The sequence below is a fragment of the Cupressus sempervirens genome, chromosome 6 (genome assembly GCF_028749045.1).
Source record: "Cupressus sempervirens isolate cs-2001-9-10 chromosome 6, ASM2874904v1, whole genome shotgun sequence".
In the NCBI taxonomy this organism is placed as follows: domain Eukaryota; kingdom Viridiplantae; phylum Streptophyta; class Pinopsida; order Cupressales; family Cupressaceae; genus Cupressus; species Cupressus sempervirens.
Genome location: NC_143123.1, coordinates 333,123,859 through 333,137,780, shown reverse-complemented (window position 1 = coordinate 333,137,780; position 13,922 = coordinate 333,123,859). Strand labels below are relative to the sequence as shown.

Sequence of the window (13,922 nt, the reverse complement as noted above, 5' to 3'; positions counted from 1 at the left end):
CATGGAGCACGGGCAAAAAACCCTAAACGGACATGAGAGCCATCATAATGCAAACACAAGAAGAAATGTATTTACAATAATGTGATGATGTTATTATGTTGTTATTGTGTGATACAAAGAGGAGAGCTCGAATATAAAGAGCTCATGGAAGCTTGTAGAACAAGCTGAAAGGTGGTAGAAGATAAGTGTGACAACTAGAAGGGAACAAACTCCCGTGTTGTCACCAACTAACCACAACATGCATTAAATATAAAATATTAAATAAATGCATTAACCTAAGTAAGCTTAAGCAATAGAATAAATAATTAACAATTAATTATTTACTCTAACATAATGTTCCCATCTTTTTAGCATCTTAGTGGAGTTCTTAGCCTTTATGTTCTCTAAAGGCTAATTGGAGAAATAAGGAGAAATTGATCAAATTAATTTCTTATAAAGTCATTAAATAAATTAAAATTAAAAGGTGACTTTATATTTAATTAATTTAATTTTTTAGAAGCACAGCTAAACTATTATATTGGAAAGGGGGAAGCTTCTAGAGATCCAATTAAATAATATTTTATTTCCTTCTAGAAGGGTGAAGGAAAAGAATAAATAGGGAGGGCAACCTCATTGTTGAGCATCGAATGTGTTGCCATCTACTCTTCTGGATAGCTTGTGGAGCCAAGGGTTTCTGTAGTTATTATATTGATCGTTGGGAACGAACACTCCCATTGATTTGCATAACTGAGGTGGTGAGATATCTTCCGAAGGGTTATGACTGTTGGAGAAGACAAATCAGTCTTTTCATTGTGCCAAATTTGTGGCCCAAGGCTAGCTTTTTGGAGTGAGGAATAAGTTGGAATTTGCTACAAGAAAATTCATATTTTGGAGAAATTACAGGTTTTTATCTACTACATTTTGCATTGTTTGAGAGTAGATATTTAGGGCATTGGTAGGGTTTGTAAAATTTATTGTAATCTAATTTATATCAGAGTTTTATATTAGAATTTGTTTCCCTAATGTCTTATTGATGTAGATGCATATTTTCCAATTTATAATCAGTGTTATTCAAAAACAATTCCATCTACATTGTTAGTTGTTTGGTGTGTTCTTTGGAAGCATATTTATTAAAGTTTGGCATTTAGAAAGCATTCAAAATTTACATATGCAATATATCTCTTGCTTGCAAAGTGTTTGACAAAATGTCAAACAATTGAATTTGAGAAGGATTTGGTGTTTCACAAAGTTATAACCTGTTGGGGTTATTACATTAATGCTCTATTCAGAATTAATTTTTGATTAGAAAATCATCAAATGAGAAATGTTTCCCTAAGGCCTCTGGGATCTTTGATCATTACTTGGTAGAGATCCCACCTCTAACCAAGTCTCTTCTCTGATATATGCATATGATTAACCACTATAATATATTGTCCCTAAGAGATTCTTTTGCAAATCGCTTCCCTGGATTCATTTTTGAATCTAACATTCAAATTGTGAATGCCCTCTAATCACACCATCCTCCCTTTGGAGAGACTTAATGTTCGTAATGAATGTTCTCTATCTAGGCTCTATTAGGCCTTTAAGAAAGTTATGAGTTCTCTTGTGTATGTAATTCTTTACACAATGTTTTGATTCTCAATTCTTATGTATCCCATACCTTAATCTTCTATGAATATGTAACTATCTTCTTATAGAACTTTTGATCAATAGTCTTCTATGATTCACATGGTGCTGTGGTCTCTCCTTGATTATGCCTATGTTACTTCAGAGATTCTGGCTATACACTTTTTTTGGGTACCCATGTGTGCTATGATATTTGTTGTTGATTAACTCCTTACTCGAACCTGTGTGTTCTCGCTGTAGGGATGTTGAATGATGACACTATTTGTTCGATGCTGTGTGTGTTAATAATGCCTAGGGACTCTGCATTTTTTATGCTTTGTCTTTGTGCAATGTTGAATTGGTGTGTCCATTGATTGTTGAGACTTTAATTGCACTTGTATATAGGAAACGTGACAATTGTTACCTATTCCCTTTCACTCTGCAAAATGTCTTATCTAATGTGGTTTATCTATGATGCCTCCTAATAATAAATATCCATGTGGTTCTCTTCTGTCTATTTCTAGTAATCGACATATGAGTTTTTATTCTATTTAATGATGCCCAATTCATTCTCTCTCTCTCTCTCTCTCTCTCTCTCTCTCTCTCTCTCTCTCTCTCTCTCTCTCTCTCTCTCTCTCTCTATATATATATATATATATATATATATATCAGTTTGACCAAATCATGTCCCTTGGATTGACGACCATTAGCTCATATCGAGAGTTTATAGTTTCAATGTAATTTGATTAAGGTTAGGTGACCATATCAGTAGTTCATAGTTTGTGATTTAATTTTGATAAATATATTAAATAAGTTTAGTTGTTTGTCTAATGATATTGAGCCTAGATTAATTTTTTATTATTATTATAATATACATGTTTCAAATATACATATTATTTCCTTATTTCCTCATTTATTATAATTATTATAAAATATAAATTTCTTATGTCAAAAATTACATTCATTATTTATTACGGGGCTATCACAACTTATATCATACTTTCTTCATCTTCTTCATCAATCAAATGATATGTCACTCCAGTGAATTAGCATAATGTCTAACCAACTAAGGCTTGACAACAATGACAACATAACAATAGATATGACTCTTACACATACATTAATCAACATTATCAATTAGGGCTAACACTTGGATGTCATCTCCATGGTCATTTCATGGTGGCTAGAACTTGTTGCCAACATTAAAATTGTGAAGTGGGTGACTAAATCATTGTTTGACAAAGATTTACTTTTGGGTTTAGATTTGATTCTAGAATGAGTAGTTCCTGGGGTGTGAACATAAATATTTGAAGGAATAATAGATGAAGAAGAAGCAAGAGACTTCAAGATCATCCCTTTTGTTTTATGGATGGGCAAAGTCGACACAAAGGAATATAAATTACAAACTCCATTGAAGTGGGAGAAGGTTAGGCTAGAGTTTAGATGTCATTCGTATGAGGCTAATGTAGGGGAAAGGGACTTCCCAAATGCCGTTCCTAGACGACCAAGAATAAGGGCAGCGTAAGTTCACTTTATGGAAGGTGAGCTTGAGCCATGAAAGTGCAAATGTATTTGGCATTGATGCCATTTTCTGTAAGGATTATATTGATTCATGTTGGGTTGGGTTGGTCTATAGTTTTTGCTATATGCTATCAACATTTTGTCAGAAATGTTGATGGATTTTTGTGGTCTGGCATAAATTTTTGGCGCTTCTATCTTAGCAATGCGGTGGGATGATGATGTCATTCGAATGGATGTAATGATCTCCTATACTGATAATGTCTGATGTGTAAGAAGCTAGATAATAGAGTTGAAAATAAGTAATTTAGTAATACATATAACAATTATGATAGAATGATGTAAATATTTTATCATATTAATAAAAACTATATTATTACCAAACAAAAAAAAAAAATTGAAATATACATGAAAGTAATATATATTTTCTTTCTATAAACACAAATATATAAAAATAAAACAAACAAATAATATTTTAATAAATATTGCTTAAATGAAATAAAATAATTATTTAATTTATTTCTCCATCATTTAAAATAAATAAGTGTCTATGCTACTATTTATAAAAAGATAACTATATCACTATTGAGAACCTTAATTTTTTTTTATCACAACATGGCGGCGAGTTTCAAAATTCACTGCTTATCCAAACAGGAGTAATTCCTTATCTGTTTATGCATCTCCCTCGCATCTTTATATTAAAAACTTTTACATGCCATTTGTCTTCCATTTGCAGTTATATTAGTCGCAGTCACAACCATTCCTATCGTTTACGTTCCCCTCGAGTTTGTCCACAGTAATTTTCGCCGGGATGGTTATTGATAGGGTTCTAGTGATAGAGTTATTTGATATGCGTAGTGACGTCTTCGTTAGAGGCTTTTGAGCTTGACATGGGCTTTCCCGGGATTTTTCTTTGAGATGGAGGAGGATTGTATAACAAATTATTGCAGGTCAATATATGTTTGTTTGCTATCACGGCTTGTATCCGTTGAGAATAGAAAACATGGACACTACTGTTAGTAAGAAGTGTCTCCATTGGAATAGTACAATTTAGAGTGTTGTCAATGGAGGGTTGGGTACTTTGTAATTTCCAACATGTATGTTGGTCACAAGGAGGAATTGGCCTTGCAAAGCTGGACTCCGGGCGCCTTCCCTTGGTAACCCGTTTTTCTTGGTAAGTTGGCTTGTCATCATTAATGCATCCATTTTGTTCAGAATTCATCAACAAACTTCCTTTTATGCTTTTAAATAAATAACACTTCAGCTTGTCTGTACTCTTACCAGAACATGCCTCATTTTAGTGGGGAAATTCGTACCTTGAACGATGACTTTAACATGAAAGTTTATAAAAAATTAGAAGTAATGTTAACAGTGGGTGTCTTGCTGAAGGCATCGTTTGTTGTTTTGGTTAGTTATATATCCACAAGTACACATTTATGAATTTTATGCAAGTTTCATTCGACAAGAAAAACTGGGAATGGGCTTTTATGTCAGAAGGAGATAGTGGAATCATGGCAACCCAAACTTTAGTTCCTGGGCTTTTGCTTTGATAGGAATTTTAATTACTGGAACTAGCCCATAAAGAAGTCACTTTTTATTCACATCCGGCAAACAAGTAATGCATATCTGTTCGCTTCTCAATCTGAGGATAACGATGGTCTTTAAGTTTTACAATGCTGTCTACTGTGGATACCAATTGGATACGTCTGCTGGAATGAGTTGAAGCCTCATTTAGCAAAATGCACCAACATTTTAATAGGGTCAATGTTGTTGTCTATGCTCTTGAAAGCTTTGTTGTTTTATTAGGAGAAACTTTGTTTTGTTTTTAAAAAGATGTTTGCCAGCACACTGGCACGAGTTAACTCCAGTAGGATGAATAGCAAATATCTCATTGTTGTAAGCAGTTACATTATTGCGTGTCCATACACACTGATGTTAACTACCAAAAGCTTGGATATGCGGGTGCAAAGGTGAGGGATTAGGTAGGGTTTGATTGCCCCTAACATGTGTATAATGTAACCTTGTAAGTTCAAGATCCAAAAATCAAAATTTTAGATACTAATGTAGAGATTTTACATTATCTCATGACATAGTAAATCATGTATCACAATTCATGAATCTATGCGTCAAATATGTGTCAACTAAAATTTGAAAGCATCCAAAAAGTTGTCGTTTAAATACTTATTGAATGTCTGGTACAATAGAGTGCCATTGAACAAACAGAAATTTGTAATATCATATGCATAAGATTTCCACAGAAATAATTGTTTTTAAAAACTTTTACCTTGATGCATCTACTTTTTTTTTTGATTGGTAATAGATAATTATTTTATTATTATTAAAAGTTAAAACATAATTACATAAATAAAGCATAGAACCAAAATAACTAGACCAGTCTGCAAAAAAACCGACACCCTATACCAGTAAGTAGTAACCACTAGTCCTGCACAATGGAGATACATGATGAACCATGTCCATTACCACACTAACAGGGCATCCCTAGCCACAAGCTTACTACTATATCTAATGCTTGGGGAACTGATATACAAAATGTCTGACCATAAAATCATACTTACTACCTACTAGAGCTGAAGCCAATCTGTTGCAAAAAGGGCTGATTAAATGAACACATTTACAAAAACTGACTAGAAACTATATTCTTTGAACATCTTCAAACCTCTTTCATGCAGATCTTGGACTTGAAACCTGGTTCATTGGATCCAGCAGGGATGATTAAGCCACCTTTGATATCTATTTGAGGCTTGAGCCTTCGCGTTCCCAACTCTTTCTTTCTTTCCTCTTCGAGCTCCAGCATCATTTTCTTAAGCATTTCCCATCCGCCATTGGCCTCTGCAATTTTTATTTCCTTTCTTGTAGAGGTGCTCCAAATGGGAAATGTTTTGAAGCTGTCTGCAGTACCTTCCACCAATTTCCATATCCCCTCATCCATCCTCAGCCCTTGGCTCTGACATACCAATGATGAAAAACATTCCTCCACACCACTGTGGGTTTACACATATCGTTATTGCCTATATGGCCTTCTCCCTTGTTCCTACCTGAAGATCCCAATCTAGGAAGGCTGAGGAAATGTTGATGTTTGTACTAAAGATGTGCTTTGTTTGAAAAAAATTCCTCTCCCAGAATGAGGTTGACACATTGCCAAAACCATAGATTGTCAATGATGAAAGTTCCTTTCAGTCTCTTCATCTTCAATTCCCCTTTGAAAGTCTGCACTTGATTCCGAGTGTCTAAAGTGAAATTTGCTTCCATAGTCACTTTACTCACTCTCAGCTTTGAAACCTTGGAAACTCCTTACTACCCAATTGTGCAACGAAACCATCTGTTTCTGTTTTCACCATCCACGCATCCTAAATGCTTCATCCAGACACTTCCAGCCCAACTTCCAATACATATGATGATACCCCACATCATACATATTTGGGCTGATCATATGCCTATCTGTGCTTTATGAATTCAAACGAATGAGGCATCACTTCTTCCTATTGCATTGATTCCTCAATATCATTAGCTTGAAAGCTTTTACCAACGGCCAAAAACAATGTAAATAAAGTGTTAATGAGATCCCATACAAAGGCTTTCCCGGGGGTTTTTAAATTCTAAATGTCCTTATGTCCCCTTCATAAATCAGTGTCCTCTTATTCAATTTCTTGGCTCCAAATTCCATTCATCAAATGATTCTTCTTTTATATTTGGAAAGTCCTCCACAAGTATCTCTTTGCCCTTCTTGCAATGACACTCCTTCGACAAAGAGTTAGCTACTTCATTACCCTCTCTCTTGACATGTGTAACTTTGAACTCTTCAATGTGCCCAAGTAAAGATTTGATCCTTTGTATATGCTTATCAATATAGCAAACATTTGATTCTCCTTTGATTATGTCATTAATGATGAGTAATGAATCTCCTTCCAGATAGAGCTTTGAGACTTTTAAATCTAATGCTGTTTGAATTGCTAGCAAGGCTGCCTGAACCTCGACCTCATTGTTAGTCCCTTTGGCTAAGCTTTTCGCCTCTAACATTTAAAATGTTGTCTTTCCAACCTCTTACCACATAGCGAGCACCTGATGGACTCAGATTGCCTTTTAAGGGACCTTCGAAATTGATTTCGATTAAACTCAACCTGCATTTGGAGGAATCTAGGCTACCTCTTTCACCCCATTGGATTGAGGATTAGCCCTCACCGACTCCTAAATAGGCCTAAACTTAATCAAGGGCCACCTCCTTTGGACTTTGGAGTCTTCTTGACTATAAGGCATTTTGTCACCATTTTCTCCAATTAACTATTTGACCCGAGACTTGCTATAAGAACCTAAAACTCTACTTTTTACTCGTCTCCCTCAACGATGTCTCCCCCATTGGTAGAGTTCCATTAACGAATTTTGTATGGGAAACATCATTTACCCCCCCAACAACTTTTACTCCCTTCTACTGACCTTGCAATCTTTTTTTAGAAATCAACCTCCCCAACATTTCAACCATAATAATAAACATAAAGGGGGAAAATGGGTCTCCCAATTTGAGACTCCTAGAAGTCGCAAATAACCCTTGCAGACCCCATTAACCAGAACTGAAACACGACATTCAACAGTCATACCTTTAATCTAGGCACCATTATTCATTGAAACCAAAACTCTTGAGAACTCTATATAAGAAGCTATTCACCTTGTCATAAGCTTTCTTTATGTCTAATTTCACCATCATTTTTTTTCTTTCCCATTCTGATTAAATGTATTGCCTCATGGGCAACAATAATACCATCCATTATTAGTCTGTTTGGTGTGAATCCACTATGTTCCTCTGAAATCAGCTTGCTTAAATTTTTTTTCAACCTATTTGCTGCTACATTTGATATGATTTTGTAAATTACATTGCATAAGGGGATAGGCTGCAATCTTCAAAGGGGTCCGTAATCTCCTTTTTTTGGAATCAAAGCCACCATAGTATTATTTAAATATTTTAGAACAAATCCCTTTTGGCTAGGCTCTTCAAGCACTCCTCTTAGTTCCATCTTGATCACCTCCCACATTTTCTGGTAAAAGATTGCTTGAAATCCATCCTATCTAGGTGACTTGTCTTCGTTCAAAGAAAATAATGCGCCTTTGACTTCTTTGAACATTGCCAACAAGCCCTTCCATCCCTTCTTTTCTATCATTTCTAAGGTTGCATTGAAGTCACCCCTAAAATGTGAATCTACCTGTCCCTCCTAGCCATTTGCTCAAAAATGTCCCTTCAAGCAACCTTTTTTCTTCTACCTTCATTAGTTCGTACACATTAAATAGTAAAACACTCTATTGAAAATGTACCATATTTACCTTATCAACTTCCAACTCTTGGTTTGGGAATTGTATTCCATCTTAACTCTCCTCGGATTCCATACAATTCCCAATACACCAAAAACCCCATTTGAGCTAACAAAGGTTCCAAACCAATAGTTTGTTATCCCTAGAGAAACTGTTGTTTCGTTTTGATTGAGTTTAGTTGCTTGAATACAAAAAAAAATCTGGTTTTGCTTGATCAAGGCCCTCTTGATTAAGTGTTTCTGTTTAGGGGCATTCTAGCCCCTAACATTCCACGTAGGGAATTTCATTGCTTACCAGAAGAGAACAAGTCTCTTGTGGATCTCTGTTTACTTTGGTCTTTCATATTGCCAACCTTTTCCAAAAGCTTTTGGGTAGATTTTCTACCTCTAGCTTTCCTTCTTCTCGTGTTGTTAATTTTTTGGGATTTTGATTTGGTTGGAGTGATTGATAACTAAGACTCCCACCATGTCCTCTTCTCTCTCTAGGCTTATTAAACCTCCTTTTGAGCTCTCTTCCTCCATTGTCTTTAGATTATCCCTCATAGGAAACATATGAATATCTTTAAAACACATTTTAGAAGGTTCTTTCTCTCCTTGGTTGACGTCATTTATTATGTCGACTTGATAACCGGTAATGACATTTCTTGGTTTGTTAGCTGAATCGGAAATATTCTTGCTTTTCCCCCTTAATGGCTTTTTCCCACAATCCACAATACCTTTTGCTGTTCCTAGACACATTGTTATATTCTCATTCTTGCATCCTCATTGTCCTTGCTACTTCCCTTCTCTGTTGTCTCTTCGTTATACTCTTGTTTCCCTTTATCCTTGTTGACAACCTCCTATGGTTATTGCTACCATGCAAGGCACATTCCTCTGCTAGTGAAACTATCCCTAGCTCATTTTGGCTCCCTCCTCCATTCTGTTTTGATTCTTCCATCTCTTTCTCTTGAGCCTCAACTTAAAATCCTTCTTTGCTAGATGTCCCCATTTGTTGCATTTTTTGCAATTTTCTATTATTTGTGCCCTCTCAATCTCCTGCCATTATATTCCTGCACTTGTCCATATCTCTGCTACTTGGGGTAAAGGTGTGTGTGGCTTCCAAGCAATGCAAATATATGCATACATTCTAAAATTATTCTTAATGTATCCTCCTTCCAATACTCATGGGGTAAATTGTATATTCTAATCCAGATTGGGAATTCCTCTATAGAAATTTGTTTTGGGTTGAAGTTAGGGCACCAATCTTTGATGAAGAAGCCAATCCCAACCATAATGAAAGGGCCATTGTACATAGCCCAATGTTCTTCCTTTGCGCACCCTGTGATTACCACATAAAACCATTTGAAAGGGTTTTAATGAAAAAATGCTTACCTCAGTTTTTGTTGCACCATTTGCGAATATGTGGGTGCGCAGGCAAACCTCCTCCCCATTTCTAAAAAATGCCTTTTTTTTTGAACCCATCTACTGATTCTTTCCATCCCTCTGACTCTATTTGAATTATGATAACTATTGTCTACTGCTTTTGGAATCCCCTTAGTAGCCCAAGCTGCTTGAAATGGGGTTTGAGGTGCCATTCCTTGGCTTCCACTCTCTAAAAGCCATCTTTGTTTCCATGTGTTGATGTTTGGTGGCTTTAGTTGGATAAACACATGAGACTAAATTGAAATTATATATATATATATATATATATGAATGTATGTATGTATGTATTTGTGTGTGTAGGTAATTAAATAATAAATTATATATATGAGATATTATATATATAATTACGTTGTTATCATTTTAACGAATATATATATATATATATATATATATATATGTATGTATGTATGTATGTATGTATGTATGTATGTATGTATAGGTAATTAAATAATAAATTATATATATATATATATATATATAATATTACATTGTTATCATTTTTACAAATAGACATGTCCCATGAAGGGACATGTGTCCTCTTAATATAATCTCAATAAATAAGGGGTCGCTGCCATTTGGAAAACAAATACCATGCAGTGATTCTCAGAAAAAACAACATGCTATCAAAGCCACTACAAATGTAAGTAAAGAATAAACATGAGATACAATATAAACTATCTTGACATCTTTTGGAACATACATTACTTAGGAGGTGGGAGAATCAAAGTACAAACCTCAGCAAAGGAAAACCACTCTTTAGTCTGCGAACAATGATATTCAACATAGACTTCTATAAAGGATGCATGATAAGTAGGTAATGTTGCAAAGTTAAGGACGAACATTGCACAGCTTAGTCAAGGTCAACACAATACTTGCCTGTACCCATACCAAAGGGTGTGGCCCTCGAGAGCTAAAGGACGCCATAGCAAGTGTAGGCTTCATGCCAATTAAAGTAAGTCCCAATTGTATTCCACGATGGGAGTTGATGTTAAGAAACATACTTCACTAGAGCTGCTCCATCTTCCGCATTCAAAGATGATTGTTGGAAAATTGTCCTGGGGAACATTCTCAGGTACTTCACTCGAGTTGCTCCTAGGTCTATACGATACAAGGCACATAAGTTGAAAAAGCATCTAAGCAAAATAGTGCATCGATCCAAGAGAGAAAGTAGGTTTAAGGAGTTTACTACCAATCGGTTATTGACTAAAGGACATTCTTGGAGAAGCTGTCCGAATATAGGACAGCCGATAAGTGCATTGAGTACTTCATGACCAATAAGGACAAGAATAAGATAACCCATTCAAACTACCACTGATCGTGTGGTGGAAATCAATTAAGGAGGGAAGAAATTCTCACAAACTCTATGTAGGAGTAAAGGATATCACAATCCCTAAGGAAAAGGATACACTACGAAGGACGATAGTGACATACGCTGAATAAAGGAAGTAAAGGAGGAAGTGGGCCATAATACGTACCACCCACAAAGCAGAAACCTTGGCGCATGGTCAACTGGGAATTAGATCAGCCCGGTGACCATGAAGGGAAGGGTGCAAACATGTAAAAAGAAGCCATCTATGTAGAAACAAAACTCCCCTATTAAGAGCTATGTGTAAGTGGTGTGTCCCTTAAATTTATGATATTAAAAGCATGATAACTCTTATATATATATACATATATATACACACCTACACACATACATACATACATATATATATCTATATATATATATATAATCGAATTGATTATTAGATCTTGACCATTATTATTGAATATATATTTGAATGAGTGAATGAATCTATACATGTGAAATATATATCATATGTTTGAATGATCTACATAAAGTACGCACACACACACATGAATTTATATGATTGAGAATTATAATGTGAATCATGATAATAATGAGAAATATATTTATGTTGTTAGTAATAGACATAAGTTAAACTATTAACATTCTTATGCGTATTTTAAGTACTGTTTGCCTTGATATTTTCCTTCGAGATTGTTATTGCAGAAAAAATGATTGATATTAGATTCAAAGGGAGTCTAACACGTTGTTAAAGACAAGTTTGGATAAGAAGCTTAGAAGACTTATGTTTAGAGGGAGTCTGACACATTCGTTTGAAGGAGCAAATAGCGGATATGTTTCAATCGATCCTTGAAGATCTTGATCATATCAGAATCAAAGGGAGTTTTGACTTCATGTAAACAATTGGTGTCATGCTTATGACTGCATGATTTAATGGGCCTACCCCTGTGTACATGATGAAGAAGTGACGACTTCCAAATGACGATCACTTGTATTTGCGTAAGTTACTGAAAGGTGATGATCTTACAATAACTTAATTGTCTATTATGATGGATATCTTATGATGTCTCTGCAGATCATGATAGATTATACTTTGCATGGTGAATGTTTATATGGTACGCATTATGAGAATGCGTGCGCACATACCTTATAAACATTTTTGAGTATTTGGTGAATATCATGCGACTTGATGTTTTGGAGGCCATTACTCACAATGCTTGGTGAATATCTTGCATCTTGACATTTTGGAGGCCATTACTTAGAGTATTTGGTTAATATCATGTGTTGATATTCTGGAAGACCAATACTCATGATATCAGATGTAATATCAAACCTTATTTGATTATTTGTTGAATATCATGTGTTGATATTTTGGAAGACCAATACTCATGATATCAAAATAGTGGGATATCAAATGTGATATCAAAATGGTGGAGATCTTCTGATCAAAGATGTCCTTAAAATTAGGCATTCCTAATATTACCAATGGTGTAATATATGTCTTGTGTTGCTGTTTGGTAGCTGCAGTTGGATAAACTTGTGAGACTAAATTGAAGTTAATATATATATATATACATATATATATACACATATATGTATGTATATGTGTATGTATATATATAGATATATATATTTGTGTGTGTGTAGTTAATTCAATAATAAATTATATATATGAGATATTATATATATATATATATATAATTATGTTGTTATTATTTTAATGAATAGACATGTCCCATGAAGGGACATGCCTCCTCTTAATATAATCTTAATAAATAAGGTGTTGCTGTCATTTGGAAAAAACATACCAAACATTATGGTAGTGCTCTCACATTTGCAACGATCCTTAGAAATATATATATATATATATATATATATATATATATATATATATATATATATATATGTATGTATGTATGTATACACACACACACACATACGCTATGTATATGTGTATATATATATTTGTGTGTGTGTAGTTAATTAAATAATAAATTATATATATGAGATATTATATATATATATATATATATGTTATTATTTTAATGAATAGACATGTCCCATGAAGGTACATGCCTCCTCTTAATATAATCTTAATAAATAAGGGGTTGCTGTTATTTGGAAAAAACATACCAAACATTATGGTAGTGCTTTCACATTTGCAACGATCCTCAGAAACACAACACCATGATACAGTCTTGAGTAGCCCTATCTATTACTGTCCACTGTTAATTGCCTACTTCTTGGTTGGTTTGATATCTTAACCTATCTATCCCCATTATTTTGCCGATCTTTCAAAGTTTTTCGTGGTGGTCTTCAATCTGGGATCCTTCTCTTCTTTGATCCGTTGCCATGTGACTATCAATGCTTGCTGTCCTAAAACCCTAAGCCCCCACAATCTCTTTGCCATCATCAAAATTCTAAAGAATTATGATGCTTCTACTTTTTATCCATTTAGTGCTTTTGGATCTAATTATCTAGGGCTTCCATTATTTATTTTATGCTATTTTTAACAAGTTGTTATGAAATCAGGATAAACAATTAGGTGTGCTTTGGGATTTCAAGATGCATTGGGAGCCTATGATATAGAATGAGGTGTGTTGGGCTTATTGGGTGCGCTTGTGGTGTAGACTCTTATGAAGGGCCAAACTTTTTACTTTTTACTTAGAAATTTTCCTTCGATCCTTAATGCAAGCATCAATAAATGTAAGCAAATAAAAGTGAAAGGAAAATTTCACTTTATGCCTAAAGTGGTTCAACATTACCAAGTG

General features: G+C 34.5%; 1 protein-coding gene across 2 annotated transcripts in view; it reads left to right on the top strand.

The window, feature by feature from the left end:
* Positions 1-3,709: 3,709 nt before the first annotated feature.
* RNEE/G (RNAse E/G-like protein) overlaps positions 3,710-13,922 on the top strand; it is a 367,518-nt gene continuing 357,305 nt past the window's right edge. For both annotated transcript variants that reach the window (XM_089788092.1, XM_089788093.1), the window contains exon 1: positions 3,710-4,276. In XM_089788092.1, the coding sequence (XP_089644218.1) occupies positions 4,167-4,276 (110 nt within the window). In that variant the 5' untranslated portion in view covers positions 3,710-4,166. The remainder of the gene's footprint in view (positions 4,277-13,922) is intronic.